The sequence below is a fragment of the Canis lupus genome, chromosome 1, assembly GCF_011100685.1.
Source record: "Canis lupus familiaris isolate Mischka breed German Shepherd chromosome 1, alternate assembly UU_Cfam_GSD_1.0, whole genome shotgun sequence".
Taxonomy (NCBI): Eukaryota; Metazoa; Chordata; class Mammalia; order Carnivora; family Canidae; genus Canis; species Canis lupus.
Window position 1 is genome coordinate 567,339 of NC_049222.1, and position 26,627 is coordinate 593,965.

Sequence of the window (26,627 nt, forward strand, 5' to 3'; positions counted from 1 at the left end):
CAGGAACTTGCTGCAGAAGAGCCTGTCTACTGGCGGCCTGGCCCCAGCTGTTGCCTGTGAAAGCAAGGGAAGGACAGTAAAGGATCAGCTGGAGCACAGCATTTTCAGAGGTCTGACTTCAAAACTTTATGAAGAAGAACCACATGGACTTTTGCAGAGGAGATTAAACTCACCTGAGCTTGAGGAAAGGCTAACGCACAACCAACACCAAGAAGGCCGGGTGGCAAAGGTTTTTATGAGCAACAGCCCTTTCCTGTTAACCACAAGGACCATTCTAGGACTCTGGAAACACATGCGCCCAGAGGTACGCATCCAATGTGGGGACACAGCACCCAGGCAGCGTGTTTCTAGAGTTATCTGGTGGGACGTAGACTAGGGTCTTCCAGCTCCCCGGTGGCTTTTTGGGACCAGCCTGACTCCTCCACTGTGTCTGGTCTCAGTGATATAGGTGAAGGACGAGTCCCGGACACCGTCTGCACTGTGCTGGAGCGATGCCACGGGTCCAGCTCATCTTCGATGATGGCACCAATGCTGCTACTGTACCCAGCACTGTGAGCCCTCATCATGGTGCTGCAAGCATCCAGATGTCTGCCCTGTTGCTCGTGTTACAGAAGCTAAAGGCATACCCTCCCCACAACTGAGATCATCCCCCTGCTTTCTGCACCTGCAGCCTTTGGGGCCTGCTGTTCATTAGAGCCATCGTGGCCATCCTCCGGCCTTCTGCCAGGTTCCAGCTCATGCCTCTGCCCTTTCTAGGTCATTCACCTGCAGCTTTTTTAAGATTTTATTTATTCACGAGACACAAGGAGAGAGGCAGAGACACAGAGGGAGAAGCAGGCTCCCTGCGGGGAGCCCGAAGTGGGACTCGATTCCAGGACCCTAGTATCATGCGCTGAGCCAAAGGCAGACACTCAACCACTGAGCCACCCAGGTGCCCTCACCTGCAGCTTTTAAAAGAAAACATTTGTGAGCCTTAAAGTGACACTAAGGCCCAAGACAGAGCATCCAGACCCCTCAGCTGCTTGAGAAACTGCCATTCCACTACTAAGGCAAGCAGACCACCGGGCCTCCCAAGCAAGATGTAACTGGATGGCAGAGTCCCAACCAGCAGGCAGTAGGCAATGTGGGGGAGGGGAGGAAGGGAGCAAAAGAAAGCGTTAACCGTGACCAGCACAAGGTAGACACTTGGCATCAAAGGCTGAGCAACAGCGACAGCACAACTGGAAATCAGAACTCCTCGCCAGAGCCGGTGCTGCCTCCCAGGAACACTGCACACTCCTGGTTACGCCTGGGGAAGCAGTGCCACTAACTGAAGCAGGTGGAGGCCAGGGGTGGGGCCCCAACACAGTGGGCAGGTGCCCCCCAAACACCAGCCGAAACCCTGACTTGCAGGACTAAAGACAGGTGGGCCAGCCGCTCCTCCAGCCCCACACACGGCAAACTGCCTACCAGCGCCGCCAAACCTGGCCTCCAGTGCCCTGATCCCACCCAGCGCAGGCTCGACACAGGCCAAGTTCACAGCTACCCAACATCCACCTCGACCCTTAGGGGACCAGCGTTACAGATACGTCAGGAACCTGCAGCCACACCTCTTATGGACAGTGGTATTAGCCTTCTGGGTTATGCTAACTTTCATAGTGACAATGGTTTTTTGGCAAATAAACATGGTATCTATTTCCACATTTAGATTATTCTTGAGTCACAGTGACCTATCTGTTAAAAGAATTAAACAGTTCTGTTTGCAGTGGTATAACAAATTTTAATTCAAAATAGACACTCTGAAACAATAGGTTAAAAAAAAAATAAACTTCGACAAGCTCTTTTTGGATTTACAACAGAGTACACCAACAATCACAGACCAGTTTCACAACTGCCTCAAAAATGCACATTATAGCAATTACATGCAAGTTTCTATGTTTTAAAATCCATATGGTAACATTATCTTATTTCCCAGAGACCGTCACATCCTCTTAGTATGCTGGACAAGTGCCTCTGCCGTGTGTCGCCAGGAATATGATTTAAGGTCTAAACTGGCTGGTCTCCATTGCTGGTTCTGGTGCTCTGAGTTACTTGAGGGGTGGGAGGAACCGAGGGTTTAACTGCACAAAGCACAGGAACACAGTGGAGCTCTTTAGCAATACCACGTCCCTGTAACGCACACAACTGGGCTGCAGGAGAGCCTAGAACAAATACGCTGACCTCTGGGACACTGCAGAGAGTTAACATACCAACACAGAGACCACTCTCACTCTACTCACTTCGCTTTGTCCCCTGAAAACCCATGTCTACATTTCAGTTAGTATCCACACTCAGGGGTAAAAGTTTCATTCCTGAGTAACATGGTCCTTCCCTTTCACTGGTTTATGAACAGTTAGGTTAGGAGGAGTTTGTGTGTGTTCAGCATTTATTCTAAAGGCACTAAAAATTTATTGTCTTACCTTTGAATGGAGAAATGACTTACCACCATATAAAAACGGGGAGAAGTCTACACTGAAAGTATTTCTGCACCTACTGAATTGCTTTATTTATAAAATAACTCTTATGAGCTAAATATAAATAGGCTTCAGGTTCAGTGTGATTTTAACAAAGGAAAACATTTGGTTTTCTATGATTTGTAATAAAAAACAGCTGCTAGGATGAACTTGAAACAATCTAAGTCAAACTCATAGTCTAGTAAGCAAATACTTGCAGAGAAGGAACCAGCGTGAGTTAATGCAGTGCATCCTCGGGGCGCCCACCTCCCCAGGCCGTGTGCTCACTCTCTCAGCTCAGACACTCATCGCTGGCCGCTACCCATGAAGCTAACTGAGGACAGCAGCACAGATAATCAAGTATTCTGAAACAAGCTGAAATTTCCTTAAATGAAAACACAAACATACAGATTTCAGTTTCATCCTACGATACTGACACTACTGGGTAATAGGACGTGCATGAAGGTTCCAAGGATTTCATTTACATGACAGGGAAGAACTAAAAATACTTGTTACAAAATCAAACTGCAGGAAACAATAAATCTGAAAGAACTATTCACTTCTTTTATATAGAAGTCCTTCTGAGCACCTGAAATAAATCTATAAAGAGCAGCATAAGGACCACTGAAATTGATTAATTCAACATACAGTGAAGAAAATAACATTTTTAAATCTCAATTGAAAAAAACACTAATTATCTAGAACTTTAGATTTCCTTTTCTTTTTTTTACAAGTTTTGTGGCTCATACTCAAAGTTCAACCTGTGTTTAACATTTTTAAGTTCAGACATATCAAAGCCTAAAAGTACAGAAGGCTTGTGATTTTTTATTGCTTTCATGCAAATATATCTTCTTTTCCCAAAAAATGAAGCCACATCGATTTTCCACACCCACAAGAGTGAAGAAAGAAGTTCTATTTCCTTTTTACTAGGATATGGTCTCTTGTGGAAATAATCTCTAAGAAATTGCTTTTTCTCTTCATAAGAACGGTCTTCATATTTTTTAGGGTTTAATGCTAAAATCTGAAGAGCGTCATCATTAACCAGCGGCCCCCCCTCTGTCCTGATTTCATTCCTCTGTCTTTTAAAAGGCACCACACTTGCCACCTTTTCAGGAGCCAGGGCTGCATCACTGCTAATAACAAGAGGCCGCTCCTCTGCATCCCTCTGGTCTTCTGTCCCGAAGTGGCCATCGGGCAACTTTCTCTTTACAGAAAAACTAGTGTCATGGACCACCTCACCATTCAGTAAGAGCACTTCGCTGTTCTCAATAAAATTAGGCTGGATCTGGAGGTCTGAGCTGCTGTCCTTTGGAGCACTTCTGCAGCGCAGCAGGTGTATGGCAATGGCTGCCAGGGTCATGTTGCCAGTGTAGACTCCACAGCAGTGGATGCATTTGAACGCTGGGGATTTCAGAATGGTGTGGACCGTTGGCGTGATGTGGTGCCTCTCCTTCAAATGAACCTCATAAGCCTCAGTCGTCACGAAGGTGCCAAAACAAAAGGGGCAAGTCAGTGCTTGTTTGCCAGGGCTCCCGGAGGCACCCTCTCCCTGGGGTCTCACTTTAATATACACGGGGACCAGGGACTTGGAGTGGATCCCAGCCAGTATTGCCAAATAGACCTCCCGCTCCCCAAGCTCTTCCTTTGGCAGAATGGTAATGAAATCAAGATGGGGAAACATCAGGTTGCCATTGGCATCGACATCCAACTGGAAACCTTTGTTACTATAGTCCACAGGTAACTTCTTCTTTCCCCGGTGCATAGTCCTGCTGTGCTCTGAAAGACCTTTAATGTCATGGAAAGTGCACGGACAGAACAGGCACCCCAGGCCGTGCATTAGCAAGTGATGGATGAGCTCTTCCTCGGACACTAAGCATTTACAAGAGAGACACCGAACTGTTTTCTCTCTCATCCACTTTAAAAATGGTGCACATGCTGCCAGCTTTTCAGGCTCCAGTTTTTCAGCAGATTTGGACTCACTGTGCTTATGAGCCACTTCCATATGAACCTGGTAGACGTTGGAAGGGAAGAGCTCATTGCAAACTGGACAGGTTTTCCATTGCTTCGCTTGTTTGAGTGCCTGGTTCGCCTCTACCACAGACGGAGAGGCCTGAACAAACACACTCTGAGTGGCACTGACGAGCACCGGAGGGGAGGGCATGCTGGCCACAGAACTGGCCATCTGTGCAGCTGGGCCCGAAGGCAGGAGCTGGATGGGCATCTGGGAGGGAGGGACAGCTGCCATACCACCCGGAGGCACAGGCAAAGTGACAGACACAGGGGCAAGGGTATACGTGGGAATCCCGTTCACCTGCTTCCCTGTAGGGATGAGCTGTCTGAGAATAGAGCCCGACGTGAGGAAGGTGGTGTTCTGAGAAGCACCAGGCCTAACTGGCTGACTTGCAGGCAGGATGTTGGTGCTCACAGACTGATTAAGTTGTAGGACCCCAGGCCTAACTGGCTGGCCTACGGGGAGCACTCCTGACATGACAGGCTGGCTAAGCTGAAGAACACCAGAATTAATACCCTGGTTCACAGGGAGGACACCTGATGATACTGACTGGGTGGGAGAAAGGAGCCCAGGAGCGACCACCTGGCCTGCAGGCAGCACCCTCAGTGGTACCGTCTGGCCAGGAGGGAGAACCCGGGACGGGACTGTCAGCCCAGTGGGGAGAACCCCTGATGGGGCCGTTTGGCCAATGGGGAGAACCCCTGACTGGACCACCTGGCCAGCAGGAAGAACCCCAGAAGTCGCCGTCTGTCCTGAAGGGATAACCCCAGCAGGGGTCATCTGGCCTGCAGGAAGGACCCCTGACGGGACAGTCCTACTCACAGAAATGACCCCTGGTGAGACGGCCTGAAGAACCCCAGGGGTGACCGAGGGACTGACAGGAAGGACGCCAGGCCCAGCAGGTCTGCTGACTGAAAGAACGCCAGGCCCAACAGGCTGGCTAAGGGGTAAAGCTCCAGGGCGGATGGTCTGGTTTAGAGGGAGGACACCAGTTCCAACAGACTTATTTATAGGTCCAACTGGCTGACTCAAGGGCAACACAGGAGGATTTGCTGACTGAGTAAGTGGGACTCCATGAGAAAGAAAGACAGGCTGGGGAGCAGAGGGAGGGAGAGGACTGGAGACTAGAGTCACGTGGGACTGCACCACAGCAGGCGGAGAGTGCGTGAGGCTTCCAGATGTGCCTGAGGCCACAGTCACTGGCTGGACCATGGTCTGGCTCTGACCATTCTGTGGCAAGGCAAGACGAAAGCAAGGGGATGTGGCTGTGATGCCTGGAGCGCTGCTGTTTGGTGGTGCAGCCAAAGGCGCTGCTGGTTTTGGAGCAATGTGCATTTGCTTCAAAAGTCCAGGTTTCTTAATATGTTCTGAAATCACGGACCTAAGTTTATTCTCCAAATCCCTGTGTATGTCTGATGTCAAAATATGATACATTAAAGCATCCTGGCTGCTGGCATTGGCATTGCACTTTTTACAATAATACTTGTCAGATGGTGGCATCTTCTCAGTAGAAAGGCTATCCTCAGTTTTGGGTTGCTCACCCATTTCCTCAGTTCGCAGGCCAAAGTAGGAGTTAATTAAGTAGTGAAAATGGGCTACCAGCACATGCTTCTTCATGCTGTAGTACAAAGTGTTTGAAAAGTTACATTTTAAACATGTAAAACTTATCACATCACTCCTAGATTTCGTTTCACCTAAAATATTTACTGTGTAGTTCTGGACTTTCCGAACAGGTGCATGAAACATTCTGAAGTGCCTTCCCACAGTTTTGGGTTGAGAAGAAAACACACAGTTTGGGCAAGGGATCACCAGCTCCTGATCAATTTCGTCTTCATGGTAACGATGTAAATGATTTTTGAATGAAGTAAGCACTTTTGTAGAGTATTTACAGAGGCTACAACAGTATGGCTTTGTTCGATATCTCTGTTAAAAGAAAACAAAGTCAAGCATGCTTTAATAAAAAAATCAGTTGCTACACCTTCTATAGTTCAAAACTAAATTATTCTTCTTCATTTAATGTGCTACATAATTTAACACTATCACCCCTCACAGAACAGTGTTTTTTCTAAACCAGGGCAAGTTTTTTCTCAAAGGGCCAGAGAGTAAATAAATACTGCCTCTATGCCAACAACTTGGTGCCACCATTGTAACAGAAGAGCACCCACAGATAATATGCAAATCTACAAGCATGGCTTTGTGCCAATGAAATGATAGGCCCTAATTCAAATTTCACAGAAATTTCATGTTACAAAATAATATTCATTTCTTTCTTCTCAAACATCTGAAAATGTAGCAGCTACTCCTAGCTGCAACCATGCACACAGAACCCAGCCCACAGCTCTGCCCCACTGGCCCTTTGAACCCAGCTCCTAAACCACAACCCATTACTCCAATTGAAGAAATTCACTCAATTCTCTGAGAAAGAAAGCTAGTAAGTATTCCATTTCCCATAGCTCCAATGTTGTTTTTACTCCAAATTCTAAAACCTCTAGAATTTATCTGCAAATAAACTAACATGCAAACTGTTAAACACGTCATTACTTGCTTTTATTTCCCTCATTCCAGAAAGGAGCCAAATGACAGTGCTCACCACATCCAAGGGTCCCGTAAACTATGTGATAAAACTGTAAGAAAAGAGGGCTGTACCTAAAGCACGACGACAATCCTGAGGGAGCTCCAGGCCAGAACACAGACCAACGATGTAGTTTCTCTTTGGGGCAAACACAGGGGAATTCAACAAGCTTGGGGCATCTGTACAAGAGCTGGCCAAATGAGAAATGTGATGTTCTAACATCCAAAAATGTGCTGGTTGGTGAAGGTTTGAGGGTCACAAAGTCTCTGGTCTCATGAGTCTCCTCCAGACCCTAGAGCTGGTGAACCACCAACTGCCTAGCCCTCCTTTCACAGAAGAGGAAGGTAGACCTGGGCCAACTAATGCTTCACATGAGGGAAAGACCTGCTTGTGACACCACTTCTTGCTGGCCCTTCCTAACCCTGCGCTCTCATGTCCCCCCACAAACATTTTGTACTTTCCGTCACCCTCTCTCCTGTTCACACAGGTTTCCTTCCTACCAAAAGGCAGAGAAATCACTCAGCATGTTCAACAACGTGGAACTGTATTCTCAGCAATTAGCAATTTCCCAAGTTCTGGCATTTCTGATAGGATCTAGAATAAACCTAGGGCAACAGCCAACCCCATACCACAAACCAGAAAAAACAATAACCCATATTTCACTGATTCTAAAAGACTTTTTCCCCCAATTTTACTATCTCAGAAATCTGGATACACTTTACAACTAATAGTTTAATGGTACAACTCAGTTTAAATGAAATATTGCTTTAGTTTTATTTAGAGGTTCATTAAAAAAATGGTGTGTCTCAGAACAGAGTCAATACTTTTGTAGTAATGGACGATAACAGATGGTGACTACACTTACCATGGCAAGCACTGAGAAATGTAGTTACCGAATCACAGTTGTGCACCTGAAACTTGTAACACTGGATGTCAACGATACTTAAATAATACATCTTTTTTTTTAGAATTTTTTATTTCTAAGTAATCTCTATACCCAGCATGAGGCTAGAATTTACAACCCCTAATGAAGAGTTTAGTTTAGCTAGCCAGGTGCCCCAATAATACATTTTTTTTAACGGTACGTTTCATACTCAATGAAATACTGTAGTGAAAAACCAGTTAGTCAATGAAAATTACACTCAATGAAAGAGCCAACAGAAATCACTAAAGTTGCATGTTACTATTTTTGGGTCAGGGAAAGATTTCTTCAATATGAAAACATAAACATGATCCATAACTGGACCTCATCAAAGTAAGAAAGTTTCTGTTCTGTGAAAGACACTGTTTAAAAAGACAAGCCACTGGCTAAGAAACAACATTTGCAAATCTCATACCTAATAAAGGGCTTGTATCCCGAAAACATGTTGTAGGCATGTACAAGTCTCAATAATTTAAAAAAACAAACAATTTTTAGCAAATGGGCAAAAGATTTGAACACTTTACCCAAGAGGGCATCCAGATGCCAAATAAACATATGGAAAGATGTTCAACATCATTAGGCAACAGGGAATTGCAAAGTAAAACCAGAGAAGGTGCCACTACATACCTATTAAAATAGAAAATTAATGGATAAATCCATAAGCACCACAACCCAGACAGAATCAAGTCTAGTTTAAATGCAGAGTAACTTAGATGCAGACCACCCACACCACATCAGGGAAAAGCAAAATGGTATAGTCACTTTGAAAAACAGTTTGGCAGTCTGTTATAAAGATAAATATAAAAAATAAATAAATAAAAAATAAAGATAAATACATACTTATTTACCATATAGAGTCCAACAATTTCAATCCTAGGCCCTTACCCAGAAGAAATGAAAGCCTATGTTCCCATCAAAGTCCCCTGCAAAAGCTCTAGGAAGAGTGATCATTCAGAACAAGGTGAGTATGAGAGCTGGGCCCTCCTGGCAACAGAGGAAGAAAGATGACTGGGGCCAGATGCACAACAGTGCAGTGAGGAGGACTGGGTGCCAGCAGAAACCCTCACCCTGGACTGGGCACCATCCCCATCAGCCTGTGGTTGCTTCCTTATGTCCCATGCTAAATCAGCTCTGTCACCTGCTAGAACCTTAGCATGTCTCAGTCCCCAAAATCCAAACATCTAGCAAATCTCTGTTCTCAGAGCCCTTAAGAACCTCACTGCAGCCACATGCTCCAGCAGGAGCGCACATCTCTGCCGCCTCCTGAACGAAGAGGAGGTGCTGAACTAGCAGACAGCACAGTCCCTACCTTATTGGGCAGGGGTGGTGTTTCCAAATACGGAACCTAATCAACAAATTCAATCTCTGCTATTTCATACGGTCATTTAACACTTTATGCTGAGGCCCTATTCACCCCCCATAAAACAAGCCCCCTTAAGGGAAAAAAACTAACTTGAACCTATTTGTACCAGGCACTCAAAAAGTGTTTCTTGATGTAAGCTTAAATTAGGGCAGCCTGGGTGGCTCAGCGGTTTAGCACAGCCTTCAGTCCAGCACGTGATCCTGGGGACCCAGGATCAAGTCCCATGTCAGGCTCCTCTGCCTGTGTCTCTGCCTCCCTCTCTCTCTGTCTCTCATAAATGAGTAAATAAAATCTTAAAAAAAAAAAAAAAAGAAAGAAAAGCTCAAATTATCTATTATACTGCATGTTGCCTTTTGGGATTTTCTGAGAATTCAGAAGAGGAAAATCAATGACATGTAAGAAAAGATTCATGACGTCAAGGTCCTCAAAGCAAAAGGCATATTTGAACAGCCATGTGCTGTTCCAAGCAGAATAACCAAATCAAGGGGGCATCTTGTGTCTGGTGGTAAAGAGGGGTGTGGTGGGTCAAGGAGGGCAGAGACCAACAGGTGGGACACAAAACAGAGGCAGAAAAGTACAACTCAGGAGGACAGTTGGCAACAGAAATGCTTTTAAAGAAATCTGTGACACAGCAATGATTGACTAGTAATAGGAAAATCTTTTTAAAGCCCAAAGTTCCAAGGCCAACATGGCTTGGACGAATGGAGGGAGAGAGGAAAGTGGGCAGGTGGCAGAGTCAAATCTGGGACATGTGGAGCTTGGTACTGATGAAGGTGCTGATGTTATGGAGGGCTGGGTGTTAGGAATGGTTTTCCAGAAAAAAAACACTATTAAAGAATTTAGCTTGAATCTGCTTAGGTGTGATGTCTCAAATTATCATAAATTGTGTTTTTCATCTCAAAGATATTTTTAATTAAGCTTCCTGAAACCAGGATGAACCTTCATCATACGTAATGACACGGCAATTCTTTTTCCTCAGAAGAGTGATAAATCCAAGGCCTTTCTTGCATGAGTGGCCGTCTTATGATCAACAAATCATAGTTTCACTGTATCTCATTATCAACCTTAGACACAGAAAACTCTCAAAGTAACAATGACTCTATACTATAAAGCATTCGTTGTTGGTTCTCCTTCCCTGAACTTTACATGCCTCCCCGTATACATCCATGATCCCAACACGTGGGATGTTCCTCAGAATTGAACCAACACTTACCCCCAACTTCTGAGGAAATATAAAAATCAAATACAAAAATACATACCACTTTCTTTCCAGAAGGTTCCCAGAGAGAAATATCTCCCCACGATGTGTTAAAAAAGTACTTCTCTCCTGGGTCAAAGCCTTTAAGGTCCTTTTAAAAGGGGAGAAAAAGAGATCGTTAAGCAATTTCAAGAGAAGGAAATATTTAATAACCTGAAGGGATTATTTTAGCTCCTAAGAAATCTGCATGGGAAAGTAAAATGAAAACACAGCTCGTGAGCAAACTGTGGCAGAGCACTCATAAAGCGTAAAAACGGAGGAAAAGGCTGAAATGATCTAAGTAAAAATTAAAGTTTTAAATTATAGTTAAAAATTACAGTTTTATAAGTAGTAAACAGATGAGAAGAGCAAAGCTGCACGAGTGAACACTGTCTTCCGTAACTGGCAAGCACCTGGGAGGATTTGCCAGAGAATATGAAGTGGGAGGTCCCAGTGTGTGCCTGACCAAGGATACCCAGAATCAGCCCTGTTGTGTGGACAAGGTGTGGACAAGGAAGTGGACAACACAACAGAAAGTGGTGAGGAGATGGGTCAGACAGGACACGACACTGAGAACCAAAAAACCAGATGCAATGCAGTTCACACTGAACCTGGGTTAAACAAACCAAGTGTAAAACACATTTGGGGACATTGGAGAGACAAGAATATGGACTGTCAGATAAAAAAGACAAACATTTAATGACACAAGGATGGAAGGTAACTGAAAAGTACTACAAAAGCATCATCAATATGAGCTCACTGTGGCTCACTACACACACAAAGAAGACACTGAAGAACAAGATGTTAACAGGCAGGAGTATGGCATTTTGAATTTTATTTTCTAAAGAAATGACCACCTGTATTTTCTAACTTTTACAGGTTATATTGCTATTTTTATAATAATTAAAGACTTGTAACATAAAAAATTAGTGAAGCCAGATAATAATATAACAATTGCCTTCAAATATGCCTACCCTGGGGATCCCTGGGTGGCGCAGCGGTTTAGCGCCTGCCTTTGGCCCAGGGCGCGATCCTGGAGACCAGGGATCGAATCCCACATCGGGCTCCCGGTGCATGGAGCCTGCTTCTCCCTCTGCCTGTGTCTCTGCACCTCCCCCCCGTGACTATCATAAATAAATAAATTTAAAAAAAATAAAAATAAAAATAAAACAAATATGCCTATCCTAATACAGTTCTTACCGAGTCCATTCAGAACTACAGAAAAGTACAAATTATTATAAGGATTTAAATTGGAAATAATGTATTCTGAGGTCTATAACATATATAAAAAATGTATGGTAACAGCAACACAAAGGCTAGAGTGGGAAACGGAAGCCTAGTATTGTAAGGTTCTTTTTTATTTTTATTTATTTTTTAAGTTATCTCTAACCCCTACATTGGGCCCAAACTCATAACCCCAAGATCAAGAGTCACACATTCCACTGACGAGAGCCAGCCAGGTGCCCCTTGTAGGGTCCTTAAATGTGAAGCAGTATATCAGAAAGGTAAACACACAGAGCTAATAAGCCAATAAAGGAGATACAATGGAATCATAAAAAATAGTCAAACCAAAAGAAAGCGGAGACGGAATAAAAAAACGGAAAAGACTAGTAAACAGCGAGACAGGACACTGAAACCCAACCCTATCAATAACCATGACTTAACACAAAATTAACAGGGGCAGGAAACTCCCCCTATGGTAAAGGGCAGTTAGTAAATACTGAGGGCTCTGCTCTCACAACCACTCAGTGCCACCACCATGCACAAGAGCAGCCATAAACACCAACAAGCATGGCTACATTCCAAGAAAGTCTATCTACAAAACAGACAGCAAGCCACCCTCCCTGGTCTCAATACTGAAATGTAGAGGCACATAAAACAAGACCCAATTATATGCTACCTACAGAAATCTCACTCTAAATATGAAGACACAGACAGGTTAAAGATAAAAAGATGGAAAGAGATGGGTCAGGTCACTCTCCCTAATCAAACGACAGCTGGAGGAAATTACATCACACAAACTAGGTTTCATGGAGGAAAAAAAGAATATCAAAATGGATAGGAAGTCACTTCATAATGGTAATAGGATCAATTTATTAGCAGAACAAAGCAATCTAAACAAGTATGCACTTCAGAGTAAGTACATGAGGCAAAAACTATTGAACTGAAAAGGTAAAGAATCAAATCCAAATTGATGGTTGGAGATGTCAATGCCCCTCTTTGCACAGTGAGTGGTAGAACACTTCCAGAAAAAACAGGAAGGATGGAGAGGACCAGACACAACCAGACACAACCAGACACCTGACCTAACACTAACAGACGTCTCCACCCAACACCAGCAAACACACGTGAAACATTCCCAACACAGACCTTATCAGAGCCAGAAAGTCTCAATAAATTTAAAAGGACTAAAATAATCATGAAGTATGGCTAACTAACCCAAATTGAAACAGAAATCTGGAACTAAAGATGTCTAGAAAATCCCCAAATTCTAGATATTAAACAACATACTTCTAATCCATGGATAGAAGAAGAAATCATGAGCAAAAGTAGACAATATCTTAAAACTAAGTAAAAGTGGAAACACAGTAAATCAAATTTGTAGGATGCTTCTAAAGCAACACATAAAGGGAAGCTTAGAGCATTAAGTGCTGAGGAAACAAAGCCCCATAACAAGATCACTACAGCTCCTACAGATAAGTAAATGATGGGAACAACTCTATGCCAATAAATCTGACCACTTAAGCTGAAATGAATAAATTCCACAAAAGAAGACAAACTACCAAAGCTCACTCAAAAAAAATTAGATAACATAATAGGCTGCTACTTGGTCAAGAAATTGAATTCATGGTTAAGAACCTTCCCACAGGGCAGCCCCGGTGGCTCAGCGGTTTAGCGCCGCCTTCAGCCCAGGGCATGATCCTGGAGACCCAGGATCGAATCCCACATCGGGCTCCCTGCATGGAGTCTGCTTCTCCCTCTGCCTCTCTCTCTCTTTCTCTCTGTCTCTAATAAATAAAATCTTTAAAAAAAAAAAAAACTTCCCACAAAGTGGGTGCCTAGGTGGCTCAGTCAATTAAGTGTCTGTCTCTTGATCTCAGCTCAGGTCATGATCTCGGGACCCATGTGGGGCTCCACACTCATCAGGGAGTCTGCTGGAGACTCTCCCCCTGCCAATTCCCCCAGTCATTCTCTCTCTCTAAAAGATAAAACAAAAACAAAACTTTGCACAAAGAAAACTCCAACTCTAGATAGCTTTGTTAGTAATTCCACTAAACATTTGCAGAAGAAACATTATCAATTCACAAACTTCTGGAAAATCTAAAGGGGAAGAAACAATTCCCAGTTCATTCTGAGGCCACAATTATCCTGACACCAAAACTAGACAAAGATATTACAAAAAATTAAAACTACACACCACAGCACTGATGCATATAGATACAAAAATCCTTAACAAAAATTTTGCAAATCAACATATAAAAAGAACTAAGTAGAATTTCTCCCAGGAATACAGATTGCTTTAACAGTTTATTTGTTTGTTTTTAATATTATATTTATTCATGATAGACAGAGAGAGAGAGACAGAGGCAGAGACACAGGCAGAGGGAGAAGCAGGCCCCATGCAGGGAGCCCGACGTGGGACTCGATCCTAGGACTCAAGGATCGTGCCCCGGGCCAAAGGCATGCGCTAAACTGCCGAGCCACCCAGGGATCCCCAGTTTGTTTTTTTTTTAAAGATTTTACCTAGGGACGCCTGGGTGGCTCAGTGGTTGAGCGCATGAATAAATTAATAAAATCTTTATTTATTTATATAAATAAATAAAATATTTTATTTATTTATGAGAGACACACAGAGAGAGGCAGAGACAGAGGGAGAAGCAGGCTCCCTGTGGGGAGCCCAATGTAGGACTTGATCTGGGGACCCCAGGATCACGACCTGAGCCAAAAGCAGACACTCAACCACTGAGCCACCCAGGAACCCTAACAGTTTATTTTTAAAAAAGAAAATCAAACTATGCTGTTCACTATATTAGGCTTTAAAAAGATAATTATCTTGACACAGAAAAATCACTTTCACCAAGGTAGGAACTTCCTAACCCTGAAAGAGGGATCTATGAAGAACAGGCAGCTAACAATCACATTGTTAGCTAACATCATGAACGTTCTTACTGCTACTGTAAACTCTATTTCAAAGATTTTTTAAAAACCAATACTACCAAATGGTAAGGGGTACAAGTGAAACCCTCACACACTACTGGCGGGAGTGTGGAATCATACAATGGCCATTTCCTATAAAACTAAACAGATGTTCTCAAAAATACTTCTATAAGAATATTCATAAGGAAAAACTTATTCATAATAACCAAAAGTGGGAACAGCCTAGGTGTCCACCACCAGGAGAAAGGACCAATAAACTAATCCGTCCATGTGATGGAGTACTGCAACCACACAGAATCTTTCACAGGAGTACATCGAAATCTCATTCCCATAAAACTGTAGAAGAGGCAAATCTATTCCATAGTACAAAATTTTATTTTGTACATAGTACAAAATTTTATTTTATGGATTCCCATAAAACTGTAGAAGAGGCAAATCTATTCCATAGTACAAAATTTCAGAACACTGGTAGCCATGGAGTGGGGGCAGGGACTGACTAGAACAGAGCTTGAGGAAAACCTTCCAGACTGATGGAATTGTCTTCTATCCTGATGGGAGACTTGTATTACAGTAGGATTTGCACATCAAAAATCATCATCTGCAAAAACTTAAGTGCATTTCACAGCATATAAATTCCTTCCCCCTCCCAAAAAAACTAACACTAAACTCTACTGACACATACTGAAAGAGTACAAGGGTAAAATGTACTGCTGCTGCAACTTTCTTTGAAATTCATCAAAAAATAAGATAGAATGATGGGCTAAATACAAATACATAATTCTTAAACATAGTTGTTTATGTATACATATATGTAACTTACAGATGATGATTTATATATATGCACACACACATCTATGTAATGTTGATTTTACAGAAATTAGGTGGTAGATAGATGGGTTTTCTTTTAGGCTTAAATTTTTCATAAAAAAATACTGGAAAAGAAGAAAGACAGCAATGTTTTGTCACAGAAGAGATAAGGGAAGAGGATTTAAAGGAAGCAGTGCTTTCCAACACCAGTTGCAGAAAAAAAAAAAGAGCTAGTTAGAAAAAAACAATTATTAGGAAATAAATAGAAGATACTAAAAACATTTCAATATGCTTTTATAGATAAGATGTAGAAACAGGTTTAACTTTTGAACATCTGGGCAGCCCTGGTGGCCCAACGGTTTAGCGCCGTCTTCAGCCCACGGTGTGATCCTGGAGACCCAGGATCAAGTCCCACATCAGGCTCCCTGCATGGAGCCTGCTTCTCCCTCTGCCCCCCACCTCTCTCTCTCTCATGAATAAATAAATAAAATCTTAAAAAATAAATAAAAATTAAAAAAAATAAACTTTTGAACATCTCTTTATACATACATAGGTCTCTAAAGCATGCCTGCTATCAAGGGTGGGTTCAGGACATGACAATTTGTAAGCACTGATTTAATGTCTCAATCTAATATCTGACTTGATGCACAGAACTTAAGTGTAGGGTCACCCTCAGAAATGGTCACTCTGAACAGGGCAGCAAAGAAAGAAATATGATACAGTGAGGAACCAAGAATAAGTACCTAAATAAACAGAAAGACACTCTATATTCATGGGTGTGGATATTGTTAAGATATCAGTACTACCCAAAGTGACCTATAGCACAATCCCTATCGAAATTCCAAGACTCTTTTGCAGAAATGGATTACTCAATCCTCAAATTCATATGGAACTGCAAGGGGTCCCAAATATCCAAAACAATACTGAAAGAAAAAAAAATAATAAAGTTGGACGATTCACACTTTTCAAAACGTACTACAAAGGTAAAATAATGATTAGTGTAGGGGCACCTGGCTGGCTCATTCTACAGAGCATGTGACTCTTGATCTTGAAGCTGTGGGTTTAAGCCCCAGGTTGGGTATAGAGAGGACTTAAAAATATAATCTTCAAAAAAAAAAAAAAAGTGTAGTACCAGCAAAAGGACAGACATACAGAGCAATGGAATAGAAGAGACAGCAGAAATAAACCCAAACATCCAAGGCCAAATGATTTTTGACAAGGATGCCAAGTCCATTCAATGAGCGGAAAATGGTCTCTTCAATAAATGGTACTGGAACACTGAATTTCCACAGGCAAAAGAACAAAGCTGGACTCTTACTTCACAACACATTCAAAAATTAATTCAAAATGGTTCAACAATTTTTTTTTGGTTCAACAATTTAAACAAAAAGAAATACAACCATAAACCTCTTAGAAGAAAACATACAAAAGAATCTTCATGACTGGATTTGGTAATGGATTCTCAGATATGATATAAAAAGTACCAGCAACAATAACAAAAATAGGTAAACTGGACTTTATCAAAATTTAAAATTTTTGTGCATTGAAAGATACTATCAAGAAAGTCAAGAGGGACGCCTAGGTGGTTCAGCGGTTGAGCGTCTGTCTGCCTCTGGCTCAGGGCGTGATCCCGGGGCCCCGGGATCAAGTCCCACCTCAGGCTCCCTGCATGGAGCCTGCTTTTCCCTCTGCCTCTCTCTCTCTCATGAATAAATTTTTTAAAAATCTTAGAAAAAAAAAAAAAAAAGAAAGAAAGAAAGAAAGAAACTCAAAAGAAACCTACAGAACAGGAGAAAATATCTGCAGATCACATCTAATAAGAGTTTAATATCCAAAATAACTGCAATTCGGGGGATCCCTGGGTGGCGCAGCGGTTTGGCGCCTGCCTTTGGCTCAGGGCGCGATCCTGGAGACCCGGGATCGAATCCCACGTCGGGCTCCCGGTGCATGGAGCCTGCTTCTCTCTCTGCCTGTGTCTCTGCCTCTCTCTCTCTCTCTCTCTCTCTCTCTGTGACTATCATAAATAAATAAATAATTTAAAAAAAATAACTGCAATTCAACAATGGAAAGACAAATAATCCAATTAAAAACTGAGCAAAGGATTTAAACAGAAATCTCTTAAGATATACAAATGACCAAAAAGTACATGAAAGATGTTCAACATCCTTAGCTACCAGATGGCAAACAAGCAGGGAGAGAAACAGGAAGATGAAAAAAGGGAGAAAATAGCAAGTGTTGGCAGGGACGTGGACAAAGTTGAGTCCTCACTCTGCTGACAGGAGTGGAGAAGGGTAAAGCCAGCATGGAAACAGGTTGGTAGTTCCTCAAAAAGCTAAATATGAAATTATCACATGACCTAGCAATTGTACTCCTAAGTATATACTAAAAAAACTGAAAACAGGCTCAAATAGATACTTGTATGCCAAAGTTCACTGTAGCATCCTTCACAAAAGCCAAAACATGGGATCAACCCAAATGTCTATTAAGAGATGAGCTGTTCAACAAAACGTGGTGCATCCATACAACGGATGTGATTTAACCATAAAAAGGAATTACATGGGATCCCTGGGTGGCGCAGCGGTTTGGCGTCTGCCTTTGGCCCAGGGCACAATCCTGGAAACCCTGGATCGAATCCCACGTCGGGCTCCCGGTGCATGGAGCCTGCTTCTCCCTCTGCCTGTGTCTCTGCCTCTCTCTCTCTCTCTCTCTCTGTGAGACTATCATAAATAAATAAATAAAAATTAAAAAAAAAAAAAAAAAGGAATTACATTTTGAGACATGCTACAACATGGACGAAGCTTGAGAACATTAACATAAGTGAAATAAGCCAGACACAAAAGAACTACGCTTACATGAAACATCCCTAACAGGCCAACCGTGGAGCTAGGGTAGATTACGGGTTAGCAGGGGCTGGGGGGTTGGGGGGGGGGGGGGGGGGGAGTTGGACGGGTGGACAGGGACTATCTCATGCTTAGTTTGTTTGAGGTGATAACTTTGGGAACACAGCAGACTCTTAAACAACAGAGGTTTGAACTGCATGAGTCCACTTCTACACAGATTTTTTTCTCAATGAATATACGTAAGTTTTATAAACATATTTTCTCTTATGATTTCTTAACATTATTTCTCTAGGGGTGCCTCAGTGGCTTAGCAGTTGAGCACCTGCCTTTGGCTCAGGATATGATCCCAGATTCCTGGGTTCGAGTCCCACATTGGGCTCCCTGCATAGAGCTTGCTTCTCCCTCTGCCTGTGTCTCTGCTTCTCTCTGTGTCTCTCATGAATAAATAAATAACATCTTCAAAAAAAATTTTTTTTTCTCTAAGCTTACTTTATCGTAAGAAGACAGCATATCACACATATAACATCTGTGTGCTGACTGCCAATGCTGTCAGTAAGGATTCTGGGCAACAGTGGACTAGTAGTAGTTAAGTTTGGGGGGAGTCTAAAGTTATATCCAGGTTTGAGTGTGCAGAGGAAAGGTGGTTGGTGCCCCTAGCCCTCCCGGATGTGCAGGCGTCAACTATAGATAGTGCAGATAGTCACAAAACAGTGTGAATATGATTAACGCTAATGTACTGTGTACTTAAAAATGGGAAAGATGGCAAATTCTTTATTATATATATTTTACTCTAATAAAAACATCTTTAAATATGGTTGGAAGATATTAGAGAAAAAAAGCAACATATTTCATTACTTTATATTGATTTCATACTGAAATATTTTTAATATATGAGGTTAAGTAAACTAAATTATTAAATATTAAAAAAAAGTCTGGGGCACTTGGTTGTCTCAATTGGTGAAGCGTCTGCCTTCAGCTCAGGTCATGATCCCAGAATTGTGGGTCTGACACCAGCGAGGGCTGACTCCAGGGACACAGGCCTAGTTCAGCCAGTGTTGGAGTTTAACACTCTGTTTTCACCATCTTGAAATTGTTAATAATTTTACATTTGAGTTAAACTCTAATAGGATAATAGAGCACCACTGGGGCACCTGGGTGGCTCAGTGGTTGAGCATCTGCCTTCAGCTCAGGTGGTGATCCCAAGGTCCTAGGATCGAATCCCACATCAGGCTCCCCATGGGAAGCCTGCTTCTCCCTCTGCTTCTCTCGGTCTCTTTCATGAATAAAAAAAAAAAAAAAAAAAAAAGACCATGAGGCACATTTTAGGCTTAGAGCTCCAGCTCATGCATGGTCCTACCCTCCAGTATTCCTGGGAAAGATTCTGTCCCTGCTCTGTCTCCCACTCACCCAACACCCTCCTCTCAGCCCCCATCCTACAACCACTCCCTCTGTCCTCTACGACGTGGGGCAATTAGCACACTGTCAGGAAGTCCACATCCCACGGTCACCTCCCATGGCAGCCCAGCACAGGCTGGGGCAGGGGAGGAGGCAAGGTGGGGACCTGGAACCCTGCCAGGCTCCAGGTACCATAAGCATCCCAGCACAGAGGCTCCTCTCCCTTGGGAGCCGCCCACGTGCTGTGGGTTGGGACAACAGGCCTGTGGGCCAGCGCAGGTCCACATTTTCACTGTGCCCAATGCCCTGTAAACTAAAGAGCCAGCCCATATTTAACTGACCAAATGTTAACTTTCAAAAAAATCAAGAGACTCTAATGAGTAGCAGGGTTTAGAACTACTTTTAAAAAGAAGATAAGGTTCTTGGAAGAGTCTCTCTTCCCTCAAGTTCATTTTTCTCAGAGAGGCTTTCAACAAGAGTTGTATAGCCTAAAATCTGAGGTCCTAACTCTTGGGACAAATTAGAGAAGGCAGAGTGACATCTCACTGAAATCTGAAATGCTGGCTGGGTAAGAAGTAGAAAGCAGCATGGACAGGTGTTCCCTCAGCTCCTTCCATTCCTGGAAACCTAAGTCTGCCAGTAAATTCCCTGTTGCTCAACTTGGTCTAGTGTTGGTTTCTGCTGCTTGAAACCAAGAAATTCTAAATACTCTGGGGGATTAGGAACAAATGCATCTGACATGGAAAATAATTCTTAATATGAAATTCAGTGAAAAGACAAAACAAAGCTAGTATCTTAGTTTGATCTCTCCCACTTATAAAAAAATCTAGATAGACATACAAAAATATTAACAATGGGGGAGATTTTGGGTAATGGCTTACAAATGAGTCTTCTTATATCCATGTTTCTACATATATTTTATTTTTCTAAACTGAACTTCACATAGCTTGAATTTTAAACAATTTTATAAAACACAGAACTATAGTTTTAAAAAAACAAAACTTTCCCCCAAAAGAATTTGTAACATTTAACCTAAGAGTTTAACTAACCTAATAGTTGTACACCGTTCAAATCTCTCAATTTTCTTTTTTTTTTTTTTAAGATTTTATTTATTTATTCATGAGAAACACAAAGAGAGAGAGAGGCAGAGACATAGACAGGGGAGAAGCAGGCTCCTCACAGGGAGCCTGACGTGGGACTCGATCCAGAGACTGGGATCACGCCCAGAGCCAAAGGCAGATGCTCAACCACTGAGCCACCCAGGCGTCCCTAAATCTCTCAATTTTCCCTTGAGAAGTATGTACGCTTCTATGTCAGCACAGTCAAGAAAGTAAACAAGCCTTGAACAAATTCAGATGAGTAAACACATTCTTAGGCTGACTAATAAGGAAGCAAAAGTCAGTGAGGAATATTTTCTATACAAAGTCAAAAACAAGGACACTAGGATGAAAAACTTTAGTTATTACTGATGTTTTATCTAAGAATAAAACAAAACCAATTTTGGAACAGAATTCCATTCAAAAAGTGAATTCATATTCAAGGAGATGCAGGAAAGACATGACAACTAAAGGCCATGCCTGCTCCTAGACTGGGCCCATCGCGGACCTGGAGGAGCTATAAATGATCAGACAAGATAAAAATACCAGTTTACTTGAGCTGACAATCACCCTGTGTTAACGTAAGAGACTGTCCTTATTCTTAGAAAACACACATGTGAAGTATTACACACACACACACACACACACACACAAGTGAGCCAACGTTAAACCAAACAGAATAAAATGAGAATGACTGGTTAATCTGGTTAAAGGGTAATGTGTTTCTGAGTTCACTCGGCCTGGTTTGATGGGGGTTAATCAATTTGGTTGTGATTTTAAATTCCAGATTCCTGGAATACCCTTTCTAATTCTTTCCACTAGGTAATCCTACTCGTTCTTTAAAAACAAAAACAGTTCCAATCTCACCTCCCTAAAGGCCACACAAGCCCCCCAAGCCAGAAGTGACAGTTCTGCGAGTGTGTCTCTGAGCTCCTGCTCAACTGCCTCCCTCTCCTGGGTAACGACCCTAGTGCCCTCATCTCTACAGTCCTTCACTGGAGTAAGGACACAGGCCCAAAGGCCTAAAGAGGAACTGATTTGCCCAAGGGCACATAATTAGCTAAGAGACAAGATTAAAATAAAAGGCAAGATTAAAAACAAGGCATCCCAGTGACCTAAGGGTACTCTCAGTCTGATATCTTCAGGGTTCGCTTTCTGAGCATCACCATGTACACCACATGCCAGGCACCACTGTAGGAGGTTCCCATATATTATCATTTGAAATACCCTGTATCTATATACATACACTTGTGTTCTTAGCTTATTTATATATTCTCTACAAATATTACTTCAATACATGTACTTGCTGCAATAAAATGATTTATAAGAAAATCATAAAAAATTACTTATAAGGTCATTCAGATGATTAAATATGTACTTCTCAGATAAATGTGGTCTTCATTCAGAGTTCCTGAAAATGCTTCAAAACCATAAAGGTGACTTGCAGACCCTACCCAAGGGGATCATTCTGTTGTATGTACCCAAGGGTACATACAGTTGGTTCCCCAGAGGACCGATCACATTATTTGAGGATTGGAGCCTTCTGGGGAAGGGAGGGGGGCTGGAGGTTGAATCAGCCAATGACTTAATCAATTCTGACTATTAATGAAGCCTCAGTAAGAATTTTATTCCCTGCTTTGGTGAGCTTCCACAGTGGGAAACCAGAACCCCTGGTGTTGTATCAGAACTGGGTCCAGGAACTTTATAAGACTTATCTGTTACTAATGGACTATGTCTCTCTCTTTCTCATTTTTTTTTTTAAAGATTTATTTATTCATGAGAGACAGAGAGAGAGGCAGAGACATAAGGCAGAGGGAGAAGCAGGCTCCTCACAGGGAGCCCAATGTGGTACTCAATCCCAGATCCTGGGATCACGCCCTGAGCTGAAGGCAGACGCTCAACTGCTGAGCCAAATTTTATCTCCAAATAATGGCCTTGCTTTCTTAAACCTCATGCATAAAATGACTTATAAACAGAGATGCAGCTGGGGATTTACCCAAAGATACAGATGCAGTGAAATGTCGGGACACCTGCACCCCGATGTTTATAGCAGCAATGTCCACAATAGCCAAACTGTGGAAGGAGCCTCGGTGTCCATCAAAAGATGAATGGATAAAGAAGATGTGGCTTATGTATACAATGGAATATTACTCAGCCATTAGAAATGACAAATACCCACCATCTGCTTCGATGTGGATGGAACTGGAGGATATTATGCCAAGTGAAATAAGTCAATCGGAGAAGGACAAACATTATATGGTCTCATTCATTTGGGGAATATAAAAAATAGTGAAAGGGAATAAAGGGGAAAGGAGAAAAAAATGAGTGGGAAATATCAGAAAGGGAGACAGAACATGAGAGACTCCTAACTCTGGGAAACGAACTAGGGGTGGTAGAAAGGGAGGTAGGAGGGGGGTGGGGGTGACTGGGTGACGGGCACTGACGGGGGCACTTGATGGGATGAGCACGAGGTGTTATTCTATGTTGGCAAATTGAACACCAATAAAAAATAAATTTATTAAAATAAATAAAATAAAATAAAATAAAATAAAATAAAATAAAATAAAATAAAATAAAATAAAATAAAATAAAATAAAATAAACAGAGATGCAAAGAACTCCAAGGTTCTCTCACTGTAAGACTGTTCCTAAGCAGTATGATCTACCCAAGGTTTCCACTTATATCTCCCCCATCCTTTTATTTGCAAATGGACTTTCAGTCATAGTCTGTTATTAAAAGTACTGTTTCTATTTTTGTTCATTCAAAAAATATTTATTAAAAATATAGATGTAAAAAAATATATATATATAGATGTATCTGTTACACACCTATGCACCAGACCACAATTCTGATCACAGGTAATACCATCAATGAACAAAACAAGAGGTCCTTGTCTTCTTTCATTCAAGTGGGGGAGAAAGATACCTGGTACCTGATGTTATTTTAGAAATATAATAAAATAATATCAGGTACCATGAGAGCTCTGAAGTACAACAGAGTTGGTAAGCCAGGAGAGCACAGGGAAGGCAGCATTTCAGAGGGAAGAGCTCTCTGAGGTGGCAATGTCTCAACAGAAAATTACCTGCAACCTTTTAGAAATTAGTATTTGTCTACATGAGGGCAAAAATAAATTCTGGCCATTAATGAGGATCCTGGTAATTATTAGTCTCAGTATTAGGCCACCTTTTTATAAATAAAATCAATCTGGCTGAAAGTCTGAGATTTGAAAATTAAGAAACCAAACCCTTCCAAGGCCAATACTGTGAACTGAATTGTTCACAAGTCTAAAAAAAAAAGTCAAAGTAGACACGGTCCTTATTTTGATAGTTATGAATAAAACAAACATGCACAGAACTACCAATGGCTACTTTTGGCATATCCATCCGATGGATTATTGCATAATCATTAAAAATTATGAGGATGAGGGGCGCCTGGGTGACTCGGTTGACTGAGCATCTGCCTTCAGCTCAGGTCATGATCCCAGGACCTTGGGAGCCTTGCCGAGCAGGGAGCTGGCTTCTCCCTCTGCCCCCTTCTCCTGATCGTTCTCTCTCTCTCTCAAATAAATAAATCTTAAAAAAAAAAAAAAAAAAAAAAGAACTACCAATGGCTTTAAGAATACACATCAAGGGATCCCTGGGTGGCGCAGCGGTTTGGCACCTGCCTTTGGCCCAGGGCGCGATCCTGGAGACCTGGGATCGAATCCCACGTCGGGCTCCCAGTGCATGGAGCCTGCTTCTCCCTCTGCCTATGTCTCTGCCTCTCTCTCTCTCTCTGTATGACTATCATAAATAAATAAAAATTTAAAAAAAAAAAAAAGAATACACATCAAGCCTCACTCCACAATTTCTATTTCTTAACTTGAAAATATATAGCTGGCAATAGAGCCTCAAGTTAATAAGAAAGAAAATTAAGAGAACATAACTTATCAGAGTATGACTGTGACCTTAATTTTTAAACTTTTGTTAAAATTACATATATTAAATTCACAAAGCAGAAAAGCCCCATCACATGAATCCCCATTTGGTAATTACTCCAACCATCTAGGGAATTAAGTCAGGGTCTTCTTTGGCTAAAATAACAAATAATTCAACACATTCCCTTCGATCAAAACAAGATCAAAAACAAACATATTTGATAACTAGTAACTATAAAAAGCACCACCTAAAAGTAACTTTTAAAAACTTGAATAGGGATCCCTGGGTGGCGCAGCGGTTTAGCCCAGGGCGCGATCCTGGAGACCCGGGATCGAATCCCACGTCGGGCTCCCCGTGCATGGAGCCTGCTTCTCCATCTGCCTATGTCTCTGCCTCTCTCTCTCTGTGTGTGTGACTATCATAAATAAATAAAAATTTTAAAAAAAAGACTTTAAAAACTTGAATAGCTTAAAATAGCTCAGTTTAAAAAAGACATAAAAGAATACTTCTTGGGCAGCCTGGGTGGCTCAGCAGTCTATTAGCACCGCCTTCAGCCCAGGGCGTAATCCTGGGGATGCAAGGTCGAGTCCCATGTCAGGCTCACTGCATGAGACCTGCTTTTCCCTCTGCTCTGTGTCCCTGCCTCTCTCTCTCTCTGTGTCTCTCATGAATAAATAAATAAAATCTTAAAAAAAAAAAGGCAGCCCAGGTGGCTCAGCGGTTTAGCGCTGCCTTCAGCCCAGGGACTGATCCCAGCGCGGGATGGAGTCCCACATCAGGATTCCTGCATGGAGCCTGCTCCTCCCTCTGTGTCTCTGCCTCTTTCTCTCTCTCTCTCTCTCTGTGTCTCTCATGAATAAATAAATAAAATCTTTAAAAAAAAAAGATTATTTCTTGCAGGGCTGGTTTAGTGTCACAAACTCTTGTTAGTTTTCATCTAGGAAGCTCTTCATCTCTCCTTCTATTCTAAATGACAGCCTTGCTAGAGAGTATTCTTGGCTGCAGATTTTTCCCATTCAGCACCTTGAAATAAGAACTAATGATGCTCAAAAAAAAAGAACTAATGATGCTCTCAAGCAGTCATCTGAAATACTAGCAATTTCCACCTTGAGGAACCTTACTCATTCCTCAAACACTCTAAAATCACCTCCATAAAGCCAACCCTACATCACTGATATTACTGTCTTCTCTTAATCTCACTTATGGACTCTTACCTTCAGCAATTCCTTGCAGCTGTCAAGCCCAATATCCACAAGAATGCCTTTCACCTTTTTTCGTACCTTCCTGATGTTGTCAAGATTTTCCACAGGAATTTGAAACATTTTTTAATTTTTCCTTGAAAAAAGAAAAAAGAAAAGAAAACTGAGTACCTATATCTACATCTACATATTTAACAGAGCTGGCAAAATAGTAATTTTCAGGGTGCCTGGGTGGCACAGTCAGTTGGTTGTCCGACTCTTGGTTTCAGCTCAGGTTGTGACCTTGGGGTCGTGAGATGGAGCCCCACATGACGCTCCATGCTCGGCATGGAGTCTGCCTCAGGCTCTCCCCCTCTGCCCATCCCTACCTCACATACATGCATGCTCAAATCCTCTCTCAAATAAATAAATCTTAAAAAAAAAAAAGAGTAATTTTCAACAAATTATGCTAGGACAACTACATATCCACATGCCAAAGAATGAAGTTGGGAATTTCCTTTCATTACACGCAAAAATTAACTCAAAATGGATCATACGTCTCCATGTAAGAGCTTAAACTTTGAATCTCTTAAAAGAAAACAGGCATAAATTTTCATGGCCTTGGATTTGGCAATGGACCTTAGATAAGACACCAAAAA

At 42.1% G+C, this 26,627-nt stretch overlaps 1 protein-coding gene across 7 annotated transcripts in view; it reads right to left on the minus strand.

Annotated features, from left to right (window-relative positions):
* Positions 1–1,738: 1,738 nt before the first annotated feature.
* The window catches only part of ADNP2 (ADNP homeobox 2), a 34,988-nt gene continuing 10,099 nt past the window's right edge, over positions 1,739–26,627 (minus strand). For 6 of the 7 annotated variants that reach the window (XM_038525688.1, XM_038525691.1, XM_038525689.1 and 3 more), the window contains 3 exons: positions 26,005–26,125; positions 10,599–10,688; positions 1,739–6,405 (listed from right to left, as the gene is read on the minus strand). In XM_038525688.1, coding sequence (XP_038381616.1) covers positions 3,199–6,405; positions 10,599–10,688; positions 26,005–26,112 — 3,405 coding nt within the window. In that variant the 5' untranslated portion in view covers positions 26,113–26,125 and the 3' untranslated portion in view covers positions 1,739–3,198. Of the gene's footprint in view, positions 6,406–7,128; positions 7,245–10,598; positions 10,689–26,004; positions 26,126–26,627 lie in introns of those variants that run through there. The other variant, XM_038525695.1, reaches the window with a different exon arrangement.